Here is a 25,901-nt window from a genome sequence, read left to right as displayed (position 1 = left end):
CTACTTATAAATACCCTGTAATAGTTTACTAGTGAAAGCGCTCAAAAACCACATAAGAAATTCTGAATTATATTCTATGAAACTAAAATTCTCTGAATCCTTTTAAGCATTTCCTTAAATGTATGATTATTGACAGCTTATCATTAAAATATAAATGCTTAAAAGATATGTTACTGTATATAAAAAAGAAATTTTAAGTGCAAACTATATTAATCTTGCAAAAATATCTTCATATTTGCATATTAGTTACTATTAATATGAGCATATGAATATATTTTATACAATCTACATCAAATTTGCAAAAATATGTTGTGTTGTATTTAATAATAATGAAAAACATTTTATTAAAAATTAAAATTTGCCTTAAATTATATTCCAACCAATTTGGCATTTTGCGATTTTCTTTAGTAATGATCATTTTTATGAGTCCTACGTTTTTTTGGAAACCAAAAAATTAAATGTATTTTACCAGAAAGATCTGTAATGTAAAAACGGGTTCAGAAAAATATGATGGAGAACAGAATAATAATAATACAGTAAAATAATAGCAATAAAAGTAGAAAGACATTCAGTGGAGATTTGGTTCAAGCTATAAAAGCAAAAATAAGGCTAGGCGTTTTTAGACCCAACTAAGTCAAAAAACCATATTAACAAAGATATAAATAAATAAATGAAAAAACTAATAAGAAAAAATAAAATAAAATAAATAATCGAATGTATAAATAAATAAAATACTTAAATATTTAAATAAATAAATAATAAATTTAAATAAATAAATATAAATAAACAAATACATATTTTTGAGTCAGAAGCATGATCTGAGTTTCTTTTTAATATTTGTATTAGCTGAACTATATTCGCCAAATGTTATCCAGGGTATCTCAGAGTTAAACAACCCTATTGCTTGTGCGTTTCTTTTTTATTGTTTGTCTTAAAAGCGTTGCGACGAGACCCATAAAATGCCAAACACGCTCATTAGTTGTTCAGTGTGTGTGTGTGTGTGTGTGTGTGTGTGTGTGTGTGTCTTTGCATGTGTGTAAATGTGGCTGCTTTGGGCACAAAAATGCAGAATTACATTGCTCCATAAAGCGGGCTGTAAACAAAAGTCAAAATTGCATCTAGAACAAGATTATCCATGCAATATAATGTCATATCTCTTTGTTGCAAGCATGTGCGTGTGTGTGTTTACAGGTGCGAATGTGAGTGTGTTCGTATGCGTGGGGTAACTGTCGCCTATTTGCATGTGTGTAATTGCAACGGGCACAAACCCATATATATATATATGTATATATATATATATATATATATATATATATATATACATATATGCCTCTTCATACGAATCGGAATAAAGTAGCAAATGGAATGCAGTCAGAAATACCAACTACAGTATATACTTACATGCATTACTGTGTGTGTGATGCCATATGGTGGCATATGTATGCATGCATGTGTACATATGTAAGCTTAATGTAAGGGTATGTAAGCGGTAGGGACGCGGATATGAACGTGCCGCGTGGATACGGACACCCCGTTGCTGTTGTTGTTGTTGTTGTTGTTGTTGCTGCTGCTGGTGCTATTGTTTTTTGTTGTTTCTGCATGTCCTGCTGGCTTAACGATAACATTGTGGCAATTTTATTTGCCCACAATCTGTTGTTATTCCTCGAGTGCGAATACGTAGCCAGCAACTGCAGGCTCTGGCCGCGGCCAGAGAGACTTGCCAACAGGAAGGAAGAGAACGAATTTCAGCGGAAGGAAACACTAAAATGTTACTTTAAATAAATTGCACTACTCGTACACCGAACCTCTATTATTTTCTCCTAAGGGAGGCCATTGCATTGGCAATGGCGTCGCCACCGCCACCGCCACCGACACTGACACCGACCCAGGGGTGACATGGACAACCACAAGCCACATTGCCATCCAGCAGAGATACTTATTTGTAGTATGTGCATATGTGTATCTATAGATACACCCGGTAACTACCCACATATGTGTGCGAGTGTGTGTTTGTGTGTGTGAGTGTGTGTGTGTGGGCTACCGAGTACATGTGAGTACAACCCATTCGATGCATTTATTTATTTGGACACTCTGACGCCCCCGCGGAGGCAGCTAAATTTACGAGCCATTTTAATCGATCTAAAATTAAAATCGCATGCATAGCAACCCCCTAAAATGTTCCTAACTACAATTTTGCATTTTACCAATGGCATCCCAATACAGTACAAATCGTCTCCCCCTCCCAAACTTACATGCATGCTTTTAAGTCCCTGGACTGGAACTCTCATCTATGCCAAAGCCTGCACTTATTTTATACTAATTTCAACTACAGCACATTTTGAATTTCTATAGACAATAAATAATAATTAATAAAAAAAACACATTTTATGTATGGAGTTTTACGACTTTCCAGTACACATTCAAAGTTTCTCTCGCTGCGTATCTGTTTGCAATAAAGCGCTTTCACAGCTCTATCAAAAATATATCCTTTGGATTTCTTACTTCCCTAGAGTTAGAAATTGGTCTATGTTGGAAATTGCCCTTATAATTAGAAAACATGTTTTAATATCAGAAATATTATTCTAAATTTTAGAAAAAATTACTTCAAATAAGTTTTGAAAAATATTACATTTCTGAAATATAGATAATATATTTATTTTTCTATAAATTGGGTTCATGGCTTTCTAGATTGGATGGCAAAATTAAACTTTGTTTGCTTGCCGTTTGCATTTCATAATTTGGGTAAAAATGCCTCACGTGATAAGAATTGCTTCTAAAATTAAGTAATAAATTATCTAAAAGTAGCATAAGTAACTGAACTAGTTCTATTCGACTTGACGAGCGATAAAATAATAATAATTAGCGATATAAATGCATATAATAATTAGACACTTCCACACAACTTATATACCACATCGTCTTTCGCTAAGACATTGAATTAGTTAGTAGCCCTATGTACAGGGATTCGAACCAGGAATCTGCTTGATTTCGCAACTTGTTCAACCATAAATGCTAACAAAAAAACCTTTAATAGTGTTTTTTTTTTTTTTGACTCAAACTAAGGCTAGAGGCTATAATTGAAGACAATTATTCTGGATCTGCCTAACAAGGCTGTTCGTATCCCAGGTCGTTATTATCTCCAGTTTGAAGTTATTGAGTTGGAACGATCTACATGCATCTCTGAGCCTTTTTAGGTAAACACCTTTACTTCACCCATTTGCCCAAATAGAAAAAAATCATTGTTATGTTTTATATTTTTCATGATATTTTATTGCAAACATATATAGCTTAAATATGAGTTGAAGGTATTTGCCTGGTTACTGCTTCAGAACTATCCCACTATATGATACTCTAGGATTCTCGTAAAAGAAGACAACAAAAAAAAAAACCGTCTGTTAATCTACATAGAAAGATCATATATATCGATTAAGTAAATGGTAATCAGTTTTGTTTTCCCCATTGAAAGCATTTTATCGTTGACTCGTTCATGTTTTTATGGTTATCATACAATACACTTGGGGTTTTCTGGGGTCGCAGTACTAATCAATCTATAAAAAAAAAAAAAAAAAAAAAAAAAAAAACACGACATCACCCACACATATCTATGTTCGGTATGCGCTTAGAGGCTATGCTTACATAATCGAGTATCACTAACAATATATATCGTTATTAATCATATATTTTAATTTTTATTATTCATTCTTCATTATCATTATAATAAGTATTATTATTATTCAATTCTCTACAATTTCATGCTTGTACACAAAACAACAGTTTTTATAAATACAAGTTCAAAAAAAAAAAAATTAGGGGGTTTTCATTATTATATTTATATATATGTATATATATATATATATATATATATATATCTGTGTGTATATATAGAAAAAAAAAATGCTAGTTGATCCATCTAATATTTTATATTAGCCTAGTAAAAGTATTGTTTATAATGAGCGCTGGCGAGCCAAGCTGCAGTTTGGATTGCGAATTTTCTGATATCTTCTCCTCCGATCGATAAGTCGTTTACCGATTTATCGATTATTATCGATTATGATTATGAGCAATGCTGTAGTAGTCCTAAGTTTTAGCCTGATATTGCATTAAAGAATTTGTTGTCCACCACGAGGTACATGGTCATGATATGCGATCTGGAGACTGCCGCTGGCTCTGCCCCGCCTCCTCGCTACCCGTCTGCTTGTGCATATGTGTGTGTGCATGCGTATGCGTCGACTGGCCATCGTACTCGGGCGATCCGGAGCCGGACCCGGAACGTGGTCGCAAACCCATTAGCGAGCTGCTATCGCAACCTCCACGTGCGCCTACCGGCGGTGTTATCGAGTGCTGCGAATTTGAATCGGAAGAGGTTCGCCTGCAGAAGGGGCTCAGCGCACTGGCGCCTGCCAGCATGTGCGGCGTCAAGTGGTGGAAGCGCGGTAGTCTGTGCAGTCCGGGGAAGAGCAGTGGATTGCCGGCATGGTTGAGCAGCAGGCGCGGATCGGTTGCCGCAATGAAGGCATTTGCATTCGCATTTGCTTCCGCACCGAATCCGCCGGTCACCTGACCATGTCCATGGCCCGCAGCGAAGCGATGCTGCAGCGCCTCAAAGCATAATGGCATGCTCAGCCCGTGGGCGCCAGCGCAGATGCGTGCCAGAATCTCGGCCTGAATGCTGCTGGGCATGCCGCCAGCTGCGGTAACGGGCACGCCAGCAGGGCCGCCAGCGCTAGCAACGCCACCAGCACCGCCAAATACCTTGTTGTTGTTGATGTTCATTAGCTCCAGCAGCGGATCCGGTGGCAGCAGCACATTATTGTGCTCATCGCTGGTGGAGAGCAGCTTGCGATGCAAGTTGAGGTTCGAGCTGTGCCGGTCGCGGCTGCGCTTCGATGGAAACGCCGCATTGCAGCCGTCTATGTTGCATTTGTGATGGAGCTTCAGATGGACGCTTTGGTAATGGGTCTTTAGGTGGAAGTGATTCTGAAAGATGTCGCCGCAGGCGGTGCATTTCAATGGGTTCTCCTTGTCAATGGGCACCTCCGGCTCCGGTTCCGGTTCCGGTTCTGGTTCTGGTTCTGGCTCCGGCTCGGGTTCGCGCTCTGGCTCCGCCTTGATGCTGCCATTGGAGTCGCCACCCTTACCCGACATATTTTCAGTCAAAATAACGTTGTTGTTGTTGGTGCTGGTCTCCTCGACCGCTGCGCGTCCAAAGATATGTTCATCCTCACCAAGCAGCTCCTGCTTGATGCGCAAATAGCGATTCTCATCCGCATCGGCTCCATATGTGAGAGCCAGCTCGTCCAGCGGCTCCTGCTTGATTACCGAGCCGCTGGCCGTGCTCAGCGATAGATCCAGGGTGCCAGCGCCCTCATCTTGTAGATTATTCGTGTTTCTTGATGTTGCCAGCTGCTGCTGCACATTTGTCTGCAGCTCGCGCTCCTGCCTCTGCTCCTGTCTTTGCTCCTGATGATGCTGCTGCTGTTGCTCCTCCTCCTCCTCTAGCTCCATTTTAATCAGCGACTTGGCCTCACTTGTGTAGGGCGTCAGCGGGGGCGAGGGTATCGCCTTGGTGGACTCAGTGGAGCTGGTTAACACCTCGGTTTCTTTGGCTGTGGCGGCGCCCAGTTGCGCTCTTCGAGGCGCATCTATATCCGCTGCCTCCGTATCGGCTTCGTCGTTGAGCTTGATCTTCTTAATGGACAGGTCGGCGGCCACGTCATAGTTATCTAGCGAATTGTCGCAAGAATTCTCATCGGATTGCACGGTGCAGCGCACAGGATTTTGGCTTTTGCGCTTTCGCTTGCTGGCCGGCGTCTGTCCGAGTGCGTGCGCTGAATCTGTGAGGCTCTGTGAATCCTCGTGTTGCTCATCGGGCTCCGGGCATGGCTCCGGCTCGGTCTTGCTCGGACAGGGGCTGGGCTGTTGTTGCTCTTTGGTTTGGCTGTGACTGTGACTGTGACCGTGACTGTGGCTATGACTGTGACTGTGATTGTGACTGAGGCTGTGACTGTGGCTGTGACTGGAGATGGCGGATGTGGAGCGCTCATCGCTTTCGTTACCGTTGTCCAGCAAGTAATCATCGTGGCTGTGCTTGTCCTTGTCGGGTATGCTGTCCAGCTCATCGCCCACAACCACAATGCCATCACCATCGGGATCGTCATCATCATCGTCGCCATCACCATCGCCATCGCCATCCGCCTCGTCGTCGTCATCATCGTCATCCGGCATGTGTATGCCCACCTCGAGTATCTCATCATCATCATCATCGTCATCGCCCGCCTCGAGCGCCGCCTTGCGCCGCTGACCCTCGTACCGTCCGAGCATGCCATTGTTGTCCATATAGGATCGCTGCAAATACTCCTGACCGGTGCCATGCTTCAGCTCCATGCCGCCCAGCGCATGATGGCGCAGATCCGGCGGCGGCGTCAACAACGGGAAACTACCGAACGGCCCCAGGCCCGCCATGATGCCATTGGGCGCCTGCAGTAGCAGCGGATGCGGCTGAGCGCTGCGTCCATCGTGCGGCGAGATCTTGCGCCGCAAATGCGGTGAATGGAGCTTCGGATTCGGATTGGCGCTGTGCCGATTGCGCGAACGTCTCGAGCTGAACATCATGCTGCAGCCATCGACGGTGCACTTGTGCATCTCGCGCAAATGCACCGCTGAGAAATGGATCTTGAGCGCGCCCTTGTCGCAGAAGGTCTTCAGGCAAACATTGCACTGAACGCGCTTTTTGCCGGTCACCGGATTGATGAACTGTGTGCCCAAATTGGCTGGCATCGAGCCCCATTGCCGCTTGCTGCCCGGCGAGTGGCCCGATTTGCGGCTCGCACGCAAATTAGCGCCCGAGCCCGAACCCGAAGCCAGAGCCAGCCGAGTCATGCGCTGTGAACTGCTTGCCGGCTGCGTGCCGGAAGCGCTGGACGAGGAGCAGCTGCTGTTCGACTTGTCGCCAGCAACGGCGGCGGCCAGATGACGCGCCTTGCTGGCGCTTGTGTCCTCCGGCGATGTGGGCTGCGTTACTTTGTGATGGTGTGAATGCGAGTGCTGATGATACTGGCTGTGACTGTGTCCGTGACCGTGACCGTGACCGTGACTGTGACTGTGGTTCATCTGTGCATGATTTGGCGAGTGCGGCCCATGGCCATGACTATGTTCTGCTGCCGACACCTGATTGTTGTTGGACTGCTGCGGCTGCTGCTGGTGCTGCTGCGGCTGTTGCTGGTGCTGCGGTGGCGGCGGTGGGGGTGGCGGTGGCGGCAAGTGATACGGCAGCGGATGCCCGGCCATGGCCATTGCGCTAAAGAACTGATTACTCTGGGCGGCAGCAGCAGCAGCTGCCGCAGCGGCTGCTACCGCGGCGCTTTTCTCCCCGGGCGTGGTGGCTTCATTGATGCGACGTCGCGCCTGCGCCAGCACCGCCGCCTGCTGTACCGCCTGCTGCTGCAGATGAACGGCCTGCTGGTGCTGATGGTGCACAAAGTCTGTGGGGCCGGGGGGCGCCCCGAAGGCGCCCAGCGTGGACGAGTTGATTTTGCGAAAGTCAAAGGGCTGCATATTCTGCAGATCGCTCAGCGGATTTAGATGCGCTGCGCTCATGCTCGTCGCTGGTGGCGATGTGCCGGAGCCGGAGATGTTGCGCTCCCTCTCCCTGTCCCGGTCGCGATCCCGTTCCGTTGGCGAAGGCGAGGGCGGGTTGCGAAAGTAGCTAGCGGAGAGCTTCTGATGCAGCTGCGACTGCAAGTGCAGAAAGTGGGCGCTCATGCACTGCGACTGGGACTGGGAATGGGACTGCGACTGTGGATGGGACTGGGACTGGGTCTGGGACTGGGTTTGGGATTGGCCACGCGTCGGCAGCGGCAGAGGCAACGGTGGCGAGCTGCGTCGACTGGGTGTCATAACCATGGAACAGCCGTTGGGACTCCTCACACGCTCCGCAGCGGAGCGCCTGAGGTGCTCAATATGCAGTCGATGATCATGATGTCCGGGCGGCAGCGGATAGCGATAGCCCAGTAGCAATGCTGGATAATCGGTTGCAGTGACTCCAGTGCCAGCACCAGCACCAGCACCAGCACCAGAACCAGAACCGGAACCAGAACCACTGTGCGGATCTGTGTTGCGACTACGGCTACCGCTGGTCGCCTGCTGCTGCGTTTGCGGATGTGTATGCGGATGCGGATGCGGATGTGTGTGCGACTGCGAATGCGTATGCTTTTCCTGCCCAATATTCATCAAGAGCGGCTGCCTTACAAACTACTGTTAATCTATTTATAGTTGTGACAATACGGTAGACTAGATACAGATATTTCCCTTGCAGATCCTAATTGATTCGTTGTCGGTTATTCAAATATTCCAGAAATGTTTGATGCTGCAATGAAAAGAGTACAAAAACAGCGAAAAAAGATTAGTTTTGTAGCCAGGAAATATATATAATATATAATTGATTAAAAGTATGCACATACTATCAGATTTATGAAAGTTTGAGCTATTGAAAATCGCATAGAAAGGCGATCTTAATCAATGGGAGTGAAATATTAAATGAGGGTTGGAGAGAAAAACATTCTGTGGGGAAGAGTGTTGTTTCAATTATAAAATCGAGGCCGTTAATTATAATGAGGTATAACTTTGAAATATAACTTTGACCAAACGGCACGACAGCTTTGACCTTGCTTGATGCTGTTCAAAAAGATTCCCATATACCTAAAGCAAGTTGCTGACTTATTATGGCATTTGCATTGCTTTAATATACCCTACTAAACTTATTTATTGCGCACAGGGTATAACTAAAGGGTTTAACTGACAATTTATAAATTATTGTCACTAGTTTTGTAATTAAAATAAATAAAGTTAAGCGATATTCCACTGGTTCATAAGCATATAAATTCGTGTCTTGTCATCGATGTTGTGCACCACACCCTTCGGCCCTCCCTCCCCCCTGTACGTTTGACCTATCTACCCCTTCTGGGTACACGCCACACGCACACGTCGCTGTCACTGTTGCTGTCTCCATGTGAAACATTGTCCACTGCTGATGCTCAAGGAGTTCCACTGAAAAGGCCTAACGAAGTGGCCAAAAGACCTCCCAGGCGCACCACGGCCAACTGCCATGTATTTGGCGTGTGTGCGTGTGAGTGTGTGTGCGTGTGTGTAAATATGATTATTTAAAAGAAAAATAAGAATAATGATGTGACAAATTCTGAGTGGACACTTCAGGTTTTTGAGAGCAAGCACAGCGATGGTAACGATGCCGCACAGACAGTCACTGGACACACAGAGTGGACATTTGGCTCAACGAGCTGCTCTCTAGAGCTGCGCCGGCGTGACATGACAATGTGTACACACACACACACACACACACACACTCACACACACACACACACACACACACAGAGACGAGTGTGAGTGCGAGTGCGAGTGCCAGTGCCAATACGAGAAGAAGACGCTGACGGTCTTCGTGCTGTCGACCATGGCCACTTCCACTTCAAATTCCCATGTCACATTCTTGTGCGCCGCACAAGAGCCGATCTCCATGTCGATGTCTAGCCAAAGACCGCCATGGCACCAGCCTCAGTTCCAGCCACAGTCTTAGCCTCAGAACTGGCTCGTGATCGAGATCGCGATCGCGACGACGCCGACGACGACGACGACGACGACGACGACGACGACTGGCGATCGTTGGCTGATGTGCGACTTGGATACGCAAATTATGATTGGGATCGGCATCGTCATCGGCCTCGGCCTCGGCCTCGGCAATGGCAACGTGGTCTTCTCCTAAATGGTAAGCAGCATTAGCTGGTCATTAAGAAACGATGCGAGCACAAATTGTGCCTAATATTACCTAAATAGGTATATCGAATGTTATGGGGCATATGGTGTTACTTCTATAGCAACATGTTGTTGTAAATGTGTCAGCATAGACAGCGCTGAAGAGTAGCAATAATTACTTGAGGCCAGCAGCATTTATCAGCTCGTGTTGGGTGTGCGCTTGAACAGTTTGGGAATTATAAAATGCATACGGGATGGAAATTACTTTTATCAAAGAATGCACCAATTATCATGAGAACAATTTGAGTCTAGCTTTAAGCCACGCCAACTCCACTATACTTAAACACATATACTCTATATTAAACGCTTTCAGAGCATAATCAGATATATAACATAGATCTTAAAATAATCGAACAGTTTAGCTTGTTTATCTTGTCTAAAGATTTTATATGGATAACTATTTTAAATGATAGCTTTTTCTTTTAGTCCTTTAAAATGTTTATTTATGAAGAAAACTTTAGAACTTTCGATCTCAATATGGCATATTTTCCAACGCAGTTAGCTTAACTGCAAAGCAAGGCTACCAGCCCAAAGAAAATATTTGTTCCACGGTTTGAAGCACTCGCCCTCGCCCTTAAGTTCAACTCTTGTTTTACTTATCGAAGCTGTTAGAAGCTAAAAATTGTTGCAATAATATTTAATGTTTAAGCAAAATTTAACTATAATTTTTTTACAAATCTGTTCGGAATTTCGGGCCCAAACCCGATCTGTAGATTTTTAGAGCATCATTCTAGTGTACTATGCTCTGGTATGTCGTTGTCATAGCGAAACATTTACTCATGCTCTGAACAATGTCACTTTCAATAAATAACTTTGTTATTGACAATTCTTACGCATACATATGTACATATTCATGTATATATTTGTCTTTAAACTCGTATTGTTTCAATAGTATTGTTATTACGACAATTGCTTGTTTTGTTTGTCGTCTGTGGGCAGTTTGCATGACATATGTCATCTCGGCAAGTTATTTAAATACTGCACAAATTGTATTTTAATTGCCACCTGTTCATAAATGTTACTGTTTTTGTTGTTGTTTTTTTATTGTTGCTGTTGTAGCTGTAATGACATTTATTTCGATTACGGCAAGCTCGAAGCCCAGTTTACTTGACACTCTTGCCTCTTGCCACTTACCCAGAGGAGATGAACGTCTGACCAAGTTTTAATTGCTTTCGCTTGATATGCACATATATATATATATATACATTTTTTTTTCGTTGTATTTCACCTGTCTGTCTGTCAGTCTGTCGATTTATTCAGTTTGGCGTATTTCGTTTGAAGCTCTTGCCAAACGAGTTCTCAGCTTCTCATTGATCTGTTGTTGTATTGAATTATTTGAGTAATTATCTCAGGCGTTGACCATATTTAAAATTCAGTGACATTTTTGCAACTAAGCTTAAGAGCATGAATCAATATGCCCAGCCAACATTCCTTTTTTTTATAATTTATTTCCATTTAGACGATGCCAAGTGTCCTGCTAGCTTCTAATGAAGCACCTTTACGTTCCATTGAAATTCATTAAAAATTTCATAATTTTCAGAGACCACCAAAATTAAAAAAAAAAATCTTCAACGCGGCTTAGCTGTGAGATATACAAAAAAAAAAAAAAAGAAGCCATTCCAGACACCAATCATCTTTATTGGCTTTACACATACACATATGTATGCACACAAATATATATATATATTTTTTTTTGAGGAGCATTTTATTTAACGCATTTCGAAGGCCATAAAGCAGAAGCCATAAATGCGTGTTAAAGTCGACCAACAAAATTTTCAAATGTCAACCATTAAACGAACCGAATGTCCCAAGATCCCAAACAGCTAGAGACGGTGAGATACACAGTGGGCTGTAGGAAGGCGGAGGGAGGGGGGGAGAGTGCGAGTTAAGCAAGGGATCCCAGAAGCGACAGCGTGTCGTATTCTTTCTATTTTGTAAAACTTAATTTATTAAACACATAAAAAGTGTCAACACGGCTTGCTGCATATTATAAAATATGTTGGTCAAGCCAGCAGCTAACGCTCCAACTCTTCCCGACTCGACTGACGTAGAAGAAGCAGATGCGCTGTGGCACAGTCAAAGCCAAAGGCGGGTGAGCCGCCAGCGGCGTGACCACCGCATCACTTCAGTTTTGATTATGAACGCCTCTGATCGCCTCCGACTGCCGCCGAACAAAGCTTAACAAAGTGATTTCAACAAAAAATACAAAAAAAAAAAAAAAAAAAAAATACAACAAAATAAAAAGAAGTTTTTAATATGCAAATCGCTTTAGGATCGTTGACGGACGCCGCTGTTGCACCGCCAACAGCAACAGCTACACCGCAACCACAACAACAGCAACAACAACAATAACAACAATATCCAGAGGTGGGAAGGAAAGGCAACGACGACAGAGCGCCAACAGACGCTGGGATCCAGTTGAGTGCTCAATGGAAGGACATGGACACAAACATGGACATGAACAGGGACATGGGTATGGCTGTGGCTGTGGCTGTGGCTATGGCTATGGCTATGGCTGTGGGTATGGGTTCTGGCATGGGCATGGACATAGCTCTACCGGAGTTGGCACTGACACATTTTGGGCGACAAATGCATATTCATCTTTTGCGACTGTGGCGCTACTTGTACCCGATCTCCAATGTCTGACCCGATCAGTGAATGTGAATGTTTGGGGGCACAGCGGGAGTTCGCATTCTCCGTATTGTTCACAGCTTTGTAAGACCCCTGGCTCACTGATCGCAATTTGGAGCTGCGACTGTGTAATTGAATCAAGAACCAAGATGCTTAACCGACCAGATCAGCAGATAGCGAAGGGCAAAGGTTGACCGTGAGCCAAGTTCGTTACGAAGAGAAGGTGTGAATTTGGCACTGTGCCCAAATATTCCACGCAAATGGTTTCAAGTATTGCATATCGAAAGTCAGCGATCCATGATAAGGCTTTATGCAGATATATTCTACCATAGAGGAGAATATATGAACAGTCAGAACTCTTATGGCTGAATGCCTATATCGATAGTTTGCATATTGAAATATCGATGTAATATCGATCTATTCGAGATTAATAAGTTTTTTCCTAATTCTAATTGGCATGAATATTATCGACAGTTTCCAAATTAGCAGGTGATCTAGTCGAAATCAGCCGAAATCAATAACTATCTGAACTGTTAATGGAAAAAATAATTGATCAGCAGTAGAGTTTTTTGGCCAAATATACCCGATCAACCTTTATTTCGCCAACGTTCACGCCTCTTTCGTGGCGTCACCAACCTGACGACAAATTTATGAGTTATGGATACGCTCACTTGGCCAGGTAAACCGAAGCCCTGAAGACAGACATCCCAGACAGGCAATAAGAGAGACGGACAGAAAGACTCGTAAACACATTGCCATATAAAAGGCATTTGTGAAGAAGACTTAAAAGCGAACGATACGATGCAATACGAAACGAAACGATACGAACTGAACCGAACTGAACTGAACTAAACTGAACTGAGCTAAACTGAACCGAACCGAACACAAGAGCCCATTCTTATATCTTATTTGTAGCCGGGAGCGAAACAAACGATTGATTGAAGGCAAGGCGGCGGCTTTGTTCATGTGCTACAACCATCGCATTTAATGAGATTTATATCAGTTTTTAATAGCTTTGTGACTCTATTGTGTTTGCCGTATCTGAGGCGAATATCTCTGGCCATCTTGGCCCGCTTAAGATGCCACAATAAAAATTAGTCTGTTGTAACATTGTCAAAACGCCTATGAGTGACCGACCAACCGACCGAACGACCGACCGACCGACCGACCGTCCGACCGCCAAATGTAAAAGTCCTATAAATGTGCATCAGCTTGGCCAGATCAGCCGATGGACAAATATATCTACGGCCAAACATTAAGATCAATGAGGTGCAGTCGATACTTACATATTGAGTAAACTGCATTAGGCTTCGAAATCAACATCTGCAAAGAAGAATGGAATAAAAGCTTATTAGATAAGATCACAAGCAGGCTTTCATCAAAAAGACAACATATAAAGCTCAAAGTAGTTGTAGCTTAAATTGTCGTATGGCAGACTTCTATCGATTTATTTAAATAATCAATAGTAATATTATCGATTGCCCAAGCACAACACACACACACACACACACACTTATCAAACCAAAAACCATTTTCAATGACAATCAGATGCTCTGTTGTTAAAAACAGATATTGTACTGTCGTGTATGGGAATTCGGCACAAAACGAATGCCACGAAATGGTGTTAATTTAAATCAAATGACAAAATATAATAAACGACCATAAAATTTAATCCGAGTGTTCTCTAATACGATACGAAAAATGTGCTAAATGCCTGTGCAAACACAAGATCCCACGACATTCAGTGGGACAGACAACAACTATTCGTATTCAAAAGTTATGAGCACATCAAGTCGACGCATAAATAATCTTTAACAGAATATTTGATGTAATAAATATGCGATAATTTGTGAAACATTTTCGTTTCTCTACTAAATGGTATCGATAGATAATTATCGATATGCGGTCATTAAAAAACAGAGCTTACGTAAGATATCTTTAGAAGTGTATACCCAAGCAAAGCACGCTCCCCGCGTAGCCGAATTCAACTTCCAAATCGCTGCCAAGTTGACAGCAAAGTTGACACAAAGTGGAAAAAGAAAACCAATTAAACTAGCTAATCAAATATTATTGTCATTAGCACCAAAAAAAAAAAATAAATTTAAACGGCTTATTAGCAGTACCATTTAGGTGTTTTTTTCTGTCAGTTTTCGGGGCATTGTACTGTCTACACGAATACACCCTGCAAACATGCATTTTATCGCCATCTCCGTCAGGAAGATAATTTGGCGATACATATCATGAGAGTTGGAAGATGAGTGACTACTGTAAAAAGGATGAACAAGTAAAATGCTATTATTAATAATTAGGAAATGGGATATAGCTAGGAACTATCTATGCTTTATATTATTATTATCAATTAGGATATGGATTATAGTTAGGTACTATATACCTTTATTTAGGTTTATTCAACATTGACTTATACATTAAGAGAATACCACAATCACTGCAATTACATAAGTCAGGGATACGAATTCGCATCCTCGCTGTTCAGTAAGATATGAACTGATGATTGCTTTCATATTTGTATCTTCCAGGCGATGCATATGTTTATTCGCCACTCTTTCGTCCTGCCTCTTTTCTATGCTTTAAACCTTAAGAGTTATTTCGAAGCATTTACATTTTACTAACTCTTGACCAAATAGTGGATATCTAAAGTTCGTGCATACTCTAGTTCATCCAAGTTTTTTTCTACACTTTTTTGTCTAGCCATTTCTCAAGTTTGTTTGGCTTTAAAAGTTGGACAGTTAGCAGCTTAAATTCGTTTTTAACAATGCAAATATTGTATAAAGCAATTAGCAGTATTATCAGATGTGTATTATATTTTTTAAAAAGGCACATGTCAACGTGTAGAGAATCATGAAAGCTCATAAGCGCTACGAATGTTATACGAACATTTTTTTGTTGCCTGGTGCCGATTGCAAAATGGAAATTGACAGTTGGGATATGCTGATGGGCAAATGTGATTGGCAGCGCCTCACTTGACAATCCTGGCATCGACCAAATGCGCCTCCTTAACATTGACGTTGTAATTGAATCAATAATGAAATCAAAATGTGCTGCCCCCAACCACTACCGGCAACACCGCCAGCAACAGCAATGACAACAATACTTGGACTTATGTATATGGCAGCCAAGCGTGTCCGTGTCCGTGTCTGTGACGGTGTCGGTGTCCGTGTCATCGTTGCCAGCACCAGGAACGGGAACGGGCCCACTTGAGTGCCGCCGCTTCCAGAGAGACCTCGCACCCTCTTTCTGTAGAGTCAGTGTGTCGACTGAGTTGGGGTTGTCCTGGGCTTTGAGATCTGGGGCTGATCCGTACGCTTACACCTTCAATCGAATGCACATACGAACAATGAAGCTTGACTAACTAACTGACTGACTGACTGACTGACTGAATGACTGAATGAATGACTGACTGACTGCCGGACAGACGGACGGACGAACGGACGGACGGACCATGTGTCTGTATGAGTGAGTGTCTCTTTTGCGTTTTAGAATTTGTTATAATGTGTATGTATATATTTCATTTTTTGAACTGTCTCCCTGACAGCCTACGAACATTTTGAGTGACGTACAAAATGATGTCGTGTTGTCGTTGCCGTTCGCCGTTTGCCGTTTGAGCTCCGTTTGAGCCGTTGTGTCGTGCCACGTCCACGTCCACCAGGTTGACTTTTTCAGTTGTACCGCCGGCATTCGCATTGGTATGAGGGCCCCGTCAGTTAGGTCCGACATGGCAGTAGTGACTTTGACTTGAATGTGCGACAAGAGAGTGCGCGCGATTTTCGAGTGCGACGTCAAATCAGCTAAGTTTTTATACCCTGCAGCCGTCGACTGTCTTTAGTGGGGCATACACCCACAGATAGAACAAGTATTTGCCCCAAAACTTTTATCTGAGTTGATGCAAAGAATTAGCCTGCATTATATGGAAATTGTCGAAAAATATACATTGAGATATATTTTGATGGGACACTATAGAATTCATTTCATATAATATATAAAATATGTATATGCACTCTAATTAATATAATATATATAATTAAAAAGAATATATTTATTTATTATAATATTTATAAAATATATTTCCATATATTTTAATGTATTTTATGCGATATTATAGACCTTACTTAAGGCCATATTTGGCAATATATTGAGGCAGAAATGTAGCTATTAAAAGGACAAATGTGAATTAAGAAATTAGGAAACTGTCCGTGGTTGTATGGATCGCCGGTGTATGGAATTTTAAATTCCAATTCCTGATTCCCAAAACGATAAAAAAATAAACAGAAATGTTTTTTAAGAAACTCGCTCTAGATATCTTACAGGGTATTCACCAAGTTATGCGTTTTTGTTTCAAATAAAATGCGACATTAACCCTTTGGTGTGCATTGGGTGTGCTTGACACTAGCTTTTTATATAAGTACACAAGTTACATTCCGGGGACACACAGAAACACACGAGGACTTTGGATTTGTATGCGACATGCCAATTGGGCATAAATCAGGAGGGCCACATAAGGGTTAACGACGAAGTTTGGCGTCGTCAACTGCCTAAGGAACGTTCTGAAGTTGTTTGGCATTATAATCTTTGCTTTTCGCGCTCGCACGAGCTGACACTGCGATTGTGACTGGAGACTGAGACTGTGACTGAAACTGAGCACTGAGAACTGAGAACTGGGAACTGAGAACTCGGACTGAGACTGAGTCTGAGTCTGAGGACTGGGGCTGGAACTGAGGACTGGGACTGGGTCTGGGACCGGGACTGGCATTCGACGGTTCGCGTTTGCGTTTCTTTGAAAGGCACACGTCATGGCTGTGTCAGTGTTTATGCCGGCCGAGCGCCCGACCATGCATTATATACGTAGACAGGCGCTCAGTCAGTCAGTCAGTCAGCCAGTCAGCCAGTCAGGCAGTCAGTCAGTCACAAAGGAAGCACTTGAAAAGTGAACACGTTAACGGGGAAAAATAGTTCGTCGCCTCCTCCAATGCCATTCTTCCAGGCTGCTTCGGGGCGCATGAGTGGAAGATGGCAGAAGGTGCATTGTGTCGCCCGAAAACACTTGCGAAAGCCTCTCAAGTCTGTCAAACCAATCCAAAAAAAAAAATATATATATATATAAATATATATTTATAACAAATAATGTAAACAAATGGGTGGTGAAGCGGTGCAATAAAGTCGAAAGCGTTGGATATGCAGTCGACATGGGTGCTTCAGGAAAACCTGACTGCATGTTATCAATAATACCATTAGACCGCCCTATTTCCAGTTGCCTTTTCCCCATTAGTTATGTCATACAGTTTTTTAGTGTATACAGAGCTAGAATTAAAAAATCAAGAAGGAGAGTGAGGAATCGCCAGACTGTGAGACGCCAGTCGGCAGGAGTCTAGCAGTTATATCTGTTAAATATGGAAGTTGTGAAAACAATATTAAAGAAGTTAAATCATATCTGATAATTTGGATGGATTTTTCCTATGAAAGCTATATAATATAGTTGTTCAAAGTTGATGAGCTTAAAAAAAAAGGATACGACGTCTTCAATAGATGAACTGTCTGAGTGATCTACAGTCATTTAAGCAAGTGCACAGTAAGGATATGAATGTTTTTGGTATGAATGGCCTGCATTGACGTCAAGTGGTACCAATTGGTGGCATGTCTAGTGCAACTAGACAATAAAGCCTTTTAAAAGTAATAAACTGTATTAATGAAACGCATAGATCGAGTCCCCGGCTTGTCTTTGTATGTCGCATTGATTTAGCGGAAGGTCATATTGGTTAAAGGTATTGAAAACGAGGTTTGCATATACATATATCCATATCCTTTGTTATAAATAATAATAGCTATTATAACAAGGTCGGGTTTTAGCACAACTTGAGAATATTAATGCGTATTCCCAGATGCTAGCCAAGTTCATGCTACCCACCCTCAAGTATCCAATATATTGATTCACAAGCATGATGAGTGATTGGCTGTAGCTGCAAACTGCTTGGATATGAATGAGTGCAGGGCTCTGGTGTTTGTAAATAAACCTCCCTCCCCCCCTTCCTCCACACATACACACACACACACACTCACATATATCATATGGAAGCTTGATTTTGTTTTGCTTTATTTTTGTTTTATCGGTGTTGGGCATCATTGGCGGCGGCAATATCAAAACAAAGAGTCCTGCAGTGCCCGTCGATAGGATAAGAAAATAAGATAGCAACAAATTGCCATGGATATGGGTGTCTGTAATCGTCAGATTGGCTAACATTTGCTCGTAAAAGTATCACCGTGAATCGACAACAACAACAACTAAAAGAACAAGAAAAACTCTGAAACAGTTGCCCATATCGTTCCTATTGATATCGATACGGACTTTGGCTGCTGTGTCTGTTGCTGTAGCTGTTATGCCTGGGAATGTGTGATCTGATGGCCAAAAGCGACGCCGACGCGGACAGTATCAACACCAGCCAACAGTAACAACAGCAACAACAACAACAAAATCATTGAGTACTAGTAACCGCAGGCAGATCCATGGCCTATTTCGATTTGAGTGCCGCAAAAATCGACCGCTGAGCTGCAGCTGGGTCTGTAGCCGAGTGGACGTGGACTGCACCAAGAACGCAGCGTTCTTTCTTTTTTTTTTTTTATCCTCAGCCCCGAAGGCCTGCGTCTGGTTGCGCAGCATGGCCAAGAAGGCGACCCGGGCAGCAGCGCGGCGACCACATACGGTGCCAATGGCCCACCTGCCCGCCTGGGCAACGACTGGGCAGCAGTCTCCGTCTCTGTCTGCGTTGTCGCCCCCGATACCATGCTCTGCTCTTTCCGCTTAGTTACGCAGTGGAACCAGCATAAGCTGCTGCTGATCCCCAGCCGGTCAGCATAAGCTTGATCAACTTTGTCTGCTTTAGTTACGGCCTAAATGTCGAAGCCACCGCCAAGCACCATTATCTGTTGGCCCGGAGCTAGAAGTTCTGTCCCTGACCAGCTCTGCTGCACATTAATGTGGCGGACCTTAATTTGGCTCTAACCTCGCGCAGAGATTGTGCAGAAATGAGATCTACTATTTGGGTATTGCCGGCTCATGACCCACTCCTTGACTTACATTCAAATACTAAATAATATATGTATGTATATCGATCGTTTTTCGAGTTTTTGGCTTTTAGCTTGTGATAAGCATTAAATACAATAGGTTCAACAATGACTCTTAAGCGCCGTACTCAATATGTGTAACAGTACTCAAACTCTAACGATATTTATATTGAGAGCATCGTTTATTTCTGCAATCTGGCAGCACTGAATAATTATAGATGTGCGTTAAGTTGGCTGCGCTGGAATAGTTTGTGATATCAAGTTCAATTTACAATTAATTTATGCGCGTCCGAAAAGAGTTTGTGTTTAGTTTTATAATATTCAAAGTATGTGAATGTGAAAACTTGTATATGGACCACAGATAATATGACCTGAAATACAGCTAGCTTTCGTTAGATCAAATAATATTTGGGTTTAAATCAGCTCCCTAGCCTGGATTTATTCGTGCACTTTACTTTAATAGGCTATGCACATAGGCTTTTGTTAAAGGCTCAGTTTGTCATATCTGCTTGAAATAAATAAACTATTGCCCACTTTACTGTTAAGAATTCATCTTAATTTATCTCATATAAAAGTTGATGTTTACTAGATATTTACATTTGGTCAAATATGGTTAGATATTTGCACTGGCTGGGGCCCAAATTATGTACGCATAAGAGCTAAATCTCACTTCAAAGTTCTCTTGTTTTCAAACCAGCTACTTTTGAAAGCAGTTCGGGTTCAGGATTTGATTCGGCTCCATTATGCTATGTTTTAATAACATATTTCGTTTAAAGGTTCGCTTCTAGGACAGAAATAATATGGAGTTCCGGGTTGGAACTGCTTTGTTTCAATTTCAGATTGCAGCCTATGTGGCCCTTAGCTAAGTACTATATAATCCCAAACACAGGCTGAAATTCATGTCTTAAAACTCTTTAAATATCGTTATTATTTAAATTAAAAAACTTGTGCAAGAAATGTCGTTGAGCCCTTGAGATGTTCACACCCAAACACATTCAGAGCAGTACACTGCGCGAAAAGTACGGCAACAAATTAAGTACTCTAAGTTATTGCTGAGCATTTTTTATTTTTTTGTAGCTTAGCATGTTTGTTCTCTGCAAGGCGTTCTCACGTTTTTTCTTGGCTTTTTTTCCGCTTATTTCTCCTGCTAACCAGATGTACTTATTGGAAGGACATGGAACCATCTGAAACTCTTCAACAGTTCAGAGTCAGTCATCAATCAGTCAGGCATCTATATAGAATATAGCCCCTTTGACCGACCTGTGCGGCAATGCGCTGGGCCTTTGCCTCAGTTTTGGCATTGTCTTTTGTAACAGCCTCCCTCTTCTCCTGCTACCCCTGCTAGCCCCCACTCAGGTGTGTGTACCTGTGTGTGATTTTTGGTTGCGTCTGAAAGGTTTTATTTATTTATTTTTATGCGGCATTACATTTATTTTCCTTTTTATTCTCATGCCTGCTGCTGCTGGCGCGGCTGCTGCCAGGTGAGATGTGAGCGATGCCGATGCCGATGCCGATGCCGATGCCCATTGCCTCCTTTGCCGCTGCTCGCTACCCGCGCCCTCTTTCCATGCTGCTGCTCCTGTTCCGTTTGCTTATTGAGCTTGAGAAGAGATAAGTGGCTGCCTTTTTTTTTTTGTTTTTCTGTTGATGCTGGCTGATCTACGACACTACACGCTGCGACTGCGGCGGATGCGGATGCGGGGGCTGAGGTGCAGGTGCTGCCCCATGCGGCAGTTGTAAGCGGCAAATGGCGGGGCAAAGTTTTCGTTCGCACATTTTATGATGGCTGAGATTGCCATACTTTTTAGCTGCTCCTTGTCCCGCTCACAGCAGCTTGTCTCCCTCTTCGCAATGCCTGTCTGTCTCTGTGTGTGTTGTGTGTGTGTGTGCTGTTGAGTGATTGGATTGGCTTGCTTTGGATTGAGTTGAGCTCAGCCGAGCCGCACTGAGCTGAGCTGAGCTTGGCGCGAAGTCGAGTGGTCGAGCGGCAACACAAGATCGGGCCTGGCCACATTGATGGCAGGTGTCTCGTCTAACTGTTTGGCTGCTGATTCCACTTTGACTGCGGCTTAGACTTCGATTCGTTCTCTGTCGATTTGGTTGCCATTGTTTCTTGTGTGTTTCGCAGCAGCATCATCCGCTTCATCCGCATCATCCGCATCATCATCATCATCAACAGCATCATCGTCGTGGCCCCAACACCGTCACCGTCACCGTCACCGTCGACATAGTCGTTGTTGTCGTCATCTTGCGCCATTGTGGCAACAGCGGCAACTGGTTTTCTGGACATCGTCGTCGTCGTCGTCGCCTTTGTCGTCCCTCCATTTCCATTCCCATGCCCCTGTCCAGTCCGTCCCCATTCCCCCATTCCCATTCCCTAGCCTCCATTGCCTCTGCCGTTGCCTGCGTTTGTCTTTTAGCCAGAATTGCCAATCATTCGCAGCCGCAATAAAATTACATGAGTAAAATGTGTCCGCGAGCATTCGTGGTACTTGATCGTTTTCAAGAGTGCGGTAATCGGTTTCAATTTCATCTTTATTGTGTTATGAAACTTGGGGTCCGCAAAAGAGCTTTCGGCCTGAACGCCGCCACCGCCACCGCCACCGCCTCCAACACAAGACACACAGCAACAGACACATTCGCATTAAACCAGCAAGCAAAATGCACGAGCGCCGCCGCATACCATTCGATGGGGATTAGAACCCCCTTTTGAACAAAGGAATATGCGAGAGATTGTTTACGATGTCATTTTAGCTGTTCGGTTAAGAGAAGAACTTTTACTTATGTGAATGCTTAATGCTTCCGCATTATGTACTTGTTATAAAGCCGCAAGATCAAACTAATCGATAGTTAGACACTTGCTAGATGCGATTTCTAAGAGAGCAGTCGATCAGTGAGCCGAACTACGAGCAATTCACAGCTATGCAAATAGTGTGTTAGATATACGTTAGTTAAAGCTATCGATAATTAGACGATGATAGCTGCACACATTAATCGATAACGATAACTGCGTTGTGCTATTAATTAGCATATGAATACTAAATGTAAATAAATTGCTGGAAAATATTGATATTTATAAAATTTCACAAACATATTGAAAGTTGCAAACGATGACTCGACAACTAAGCGATGATAAAGACATTCTTATATTTAGTTCAGTTATCGATATCGATATTTATCGATTAACACAAACGTAGCCAAAAACGAAGCTTAAAGTAAATTCAAGAGAATACGGCAAATACATGAATTATCAGTAGTAAGAAGGTTGCAAACGATAACTCGATAACTTATCGATAATGCTTCGATTTGAAATGTACTGTAATGTATCGACACTGACCGAATTAAGCAAGAATAAGTAGTTGCTAAACACTGGCCCATCGGCACTTGAAGCTTAGCCAGGATTACAGAACTCGATCTGGCAGCTCGATTGCCTTTGGTATTTATGCATATTGAAGCATGCCTAATGCCATAACTGAGCTCAGCTTCAGCTAAGCCGGACAACGCCGCCACTGGTTGTCCAGGTGCGATCAGCATTTTAGAGACGCAGCTGCCGCTCAACGTCGTCGCCGTCGTTGTCGACGCTCTCACACCCAACGCTTACATCCGCTGGCCAAAGATGGACGTTGCATGCCGCCAGGCGCTGCTGCAACAGCAACAGCTACAGCTACAGCTACAGCTACAGCTCCTGCTCCTCCATTTATTGTGGATTGCCCGCCCTGCGCCGCTCTCTCCTCCCCCCCTTCCGACCCGATCCTGTGCCAGAGCCAGAGCCAGTGCCTCTCCTGCCTGTAGAAAGCAATTCACTGTAATTGCTTTGTGACTTATGGCCCGGCCCAACTTGTGCGCTCGCCGATCGTCAGTCGGCAGGTAGCCAGGGCTACAGACGCAGCCAGAGACTGGAGCCGAGGCTGGAGTTGTGCAGTCAGTCGTCTGTCGAAATGGTAGTGGTAGTGGCGTCTTGACCTTGTCATGCCATTAAATAAATTCAAACAGAAACTAAACTCGGCCTGTTCTGTGTCTGTATGCGTATCTGTGTGTGTGTGTGTGTGTGTGTGTGTGTGTGTGTTGCCTTGTTCGTTGCCGCTGCCTATTGCTGGGCTGATGTCGATGTCCACAGCACCCGGGCCTAGTCGTGCGACATGACAAGTGTCCGCCTCGCCCCCACCCACTGCCCCTTTCGTGACCCGTCCCCACAGCCCGTTCAGGCAGCTAAGCCTCAATAGCCCGGACCCAACCCCCTTTGCGTGCTTCATCACGAGCCTCCGTCAACGGGCTGCCGTTTCTGGCAGTCGCAACCGCAATCGTGATCCACCGGCCACAGGTCTCTCACTCGCCTCCTCTCTAGCCGCCTCTGCACTCGCATTAGCCATATAACGAGTTGCCATATTTTGATGGATTCGTCTCTCAAAGGTGTAAATATTAACCAAAGGGCAGTGCGAAAACGTGCAACCAACCACTGAACCGGCGAGTCGAGCCAGCTCCCCGCGTTCCAGTTGCATCCAACTCCCAAGCGAGCCCCATTCCCAGTTCGTCATCTTCGTTCCGCCGTCAATTGGGGGAGCCTTGTGTGCGTGCTTATTGTTGTTGCTCTTGTAATTGGTTATTGCTACTCTTCGTCTTCCATCCCTGCAGCTTCCTTAAGCTGCTCTTCTGCTGAAGAGCTCAACTTTGCCTAGGCAATAGAGCTAAATTAGATGCCTATTGAGGGCTGAGCTCAGATTGAACTAAACGATTTCAGTCGAAATTTTGACTTGATGTTATGTTTTCAATGAGCATGTTATAAATGCCTAATATGGGCCCATTTACTCAGATTAATTGCAAATTTAACAAGTACTTTAACATGCAGTTATTAGCTTATCAGAATATGCACTTTGTCTTCGCCTTGCTGAAACTTGGACAACTTGGACATCGAGTTAAGCTCCTGGTACACTTCTGGCTGTTAACATGAACTTTGCAACGAAGTCGAACTGCCACATCTGGAGTGTACAAATTCTGGCCGTAAGAACTTAAATATCTAGCTTAAAAGTTCCGGCATTGAATATCGTTTATTAAACTTATTAACCGAGTCTTAATCTGGATGCTTTCTTTTGCATTCCTGATCAAAATCCACATGCAAGCCAACACTGCATGCAACGAACTCTCACCAGAAAATGCCAAAAAATTATAAAAACAATAATAATGATCGAAAGCATTTCGCCAGCTTTATTAGAGGCGAGCGGGCGGGGTTGGCTGTGTAGGAATGCATTGTCATCCCGTTGTTAACGTTGTCTTCGGCTCTGGCGGCGGCCAGTTATGACGAGTGGCGCTCAACCTCCTCTCCCCTCCGCTCCCAGGCGTCACAACGAGTCGAGCAGCAGCCCAACTACAACGGCAGCAAGAACATTGACTAATCAACATATCAGCACGCTGGCCAAAGTCAGAGAGATCCACAGTCAGAGCCAAAGCCAGGGCCAGAGTGCCAGGAGATGCCAGGAACGGCGTGTGGCGCGGCGCAGCGCTTGTTGCGTGTTTGCGATCGTCCCATGCGGCGTGGCAATTGCAGCCAGATAATGGTGCAAAGTGCCGGCAAGCAGATCATATGGCGAGGGGAAGGTGGATGGGTGGGGGACACCAAATGAATCGCAACGCGGCGACATGGCACGGCGGCAACTTGGCGACTTCTACACAGCTGATGATGCCTGACTCGGCCCGGCCGGAGCACGGGCGTGCTTGGACTGGGCTTGTCATTAGCTTACAGGAGGCCAGCCAGCGTGAGCTCAATTACAACAGGAAATCGCCGGCTATTACAAAAATGTCCCAAGATTCATCAATAATAAAACAACAACAAAACAAAACAAAACAACAAAAAAATACAAGTTTAATTGTGTGACACTGGATGTCACCCGTGCTTATTACAGACGCGCCAGCGCCCGGGGACACGATGCGGCTCGACCTTGAGCTTGGCTCAGATCCATTTTCCAGATACTAATTGCAGGCCGGCAAAAAGCAATCGAAAATCTTTTTGGCCCCAAACATAAACATAAATGCTGTTGCGGCTGCCTCTGGGCCATCATCAGAGCAGCTCGTTAAAACTTAGGCGACGGCGACTGGAACAGGAACTGAGACGTTGGCAAAGACTTTGACAGAGGCAGAGACAGAGACAGAGACGGGGCCAAAGTTGTGTTTGGCTTCGACTTTGCTTTCGAGCTGGCTTTCTTTGGCCCCAACAACAACAACAACAGCAGCAGCAATTGTGGCAACTGTTTGGCATGCGTGATAATTTGAATATAAAAGCATATTACTTGGCCCCGGGCGCTGCTGAAAGTTGATGTTGAGCGCAGCCCATGACGACTACATCAGCAACAGCAGAGGCAAAACTTCATTTCTCAGACATC

At 43.9% G+C, this 25,901-nt stretch overlaps 1 protein-coding gene and 1 long non-coding RNA gene across 5 annotated transcripts in view; one reads left to right on the top strand and one right to left on the bottom strand.

The window, feature by feature from the left end:
- Positions 1-25,901, top strand: part of LOC138911788 (uncharacterized) — a 165,930-nt gene that overhangs the window by 8,706 nt on the left and 131,323 nt on the right. The gene's annotated exons all lie outside the window — the stretch shown is intronic.
- Positions 3,254-25,901, bottom strand: part of disco-r (disco-related basonuclin zinc finger protein) — a 34,035-nt gene continuing 11,387 nt past the window's right edge. For all 4 annotated transcript variants that reach the window (XM_070207864.1, XM_070207866.1, XM_032439911.2 and 1 more), the window contains 2 exons: positions 13,740-13,776; positions 3,254-8,365 (listed from right to left, as the gene is read on the bottom strand). In XM_070207864.1, coding sequence (XP_070063965.1) covers positions 4,135-8,229 — 4,095 coding nt within the window. In that variant the 5' untranslated portion in view covers positions 8,230-8,365; positions 13,740-13,776 and the 3' untranslated portion in view covers positions 3,254-4,134. The remainder of the gene's footprint in view (positions 8,366-13,739; positions 13,777-25,901) is intronic.

The sequence above is a fragment of the Drosophila virilis genome, chromosome X (genome assembly GCF_030788295.1).
Source record: "Drosophila virilis strain 15010-1051.87 chromosome X, Dvir_AGI_RSII-ME, whole genome shotgun sequence".
Taxonomy (NCBI): Eukaryota; Metazoa; Arthropoda; class Insecta; order Diptera; family Drosophilidae; genus Drosophila; species Drosophila virilis.
This window is presented reverse-complemented; position numbering and strand designations above follow the sequence as displayed.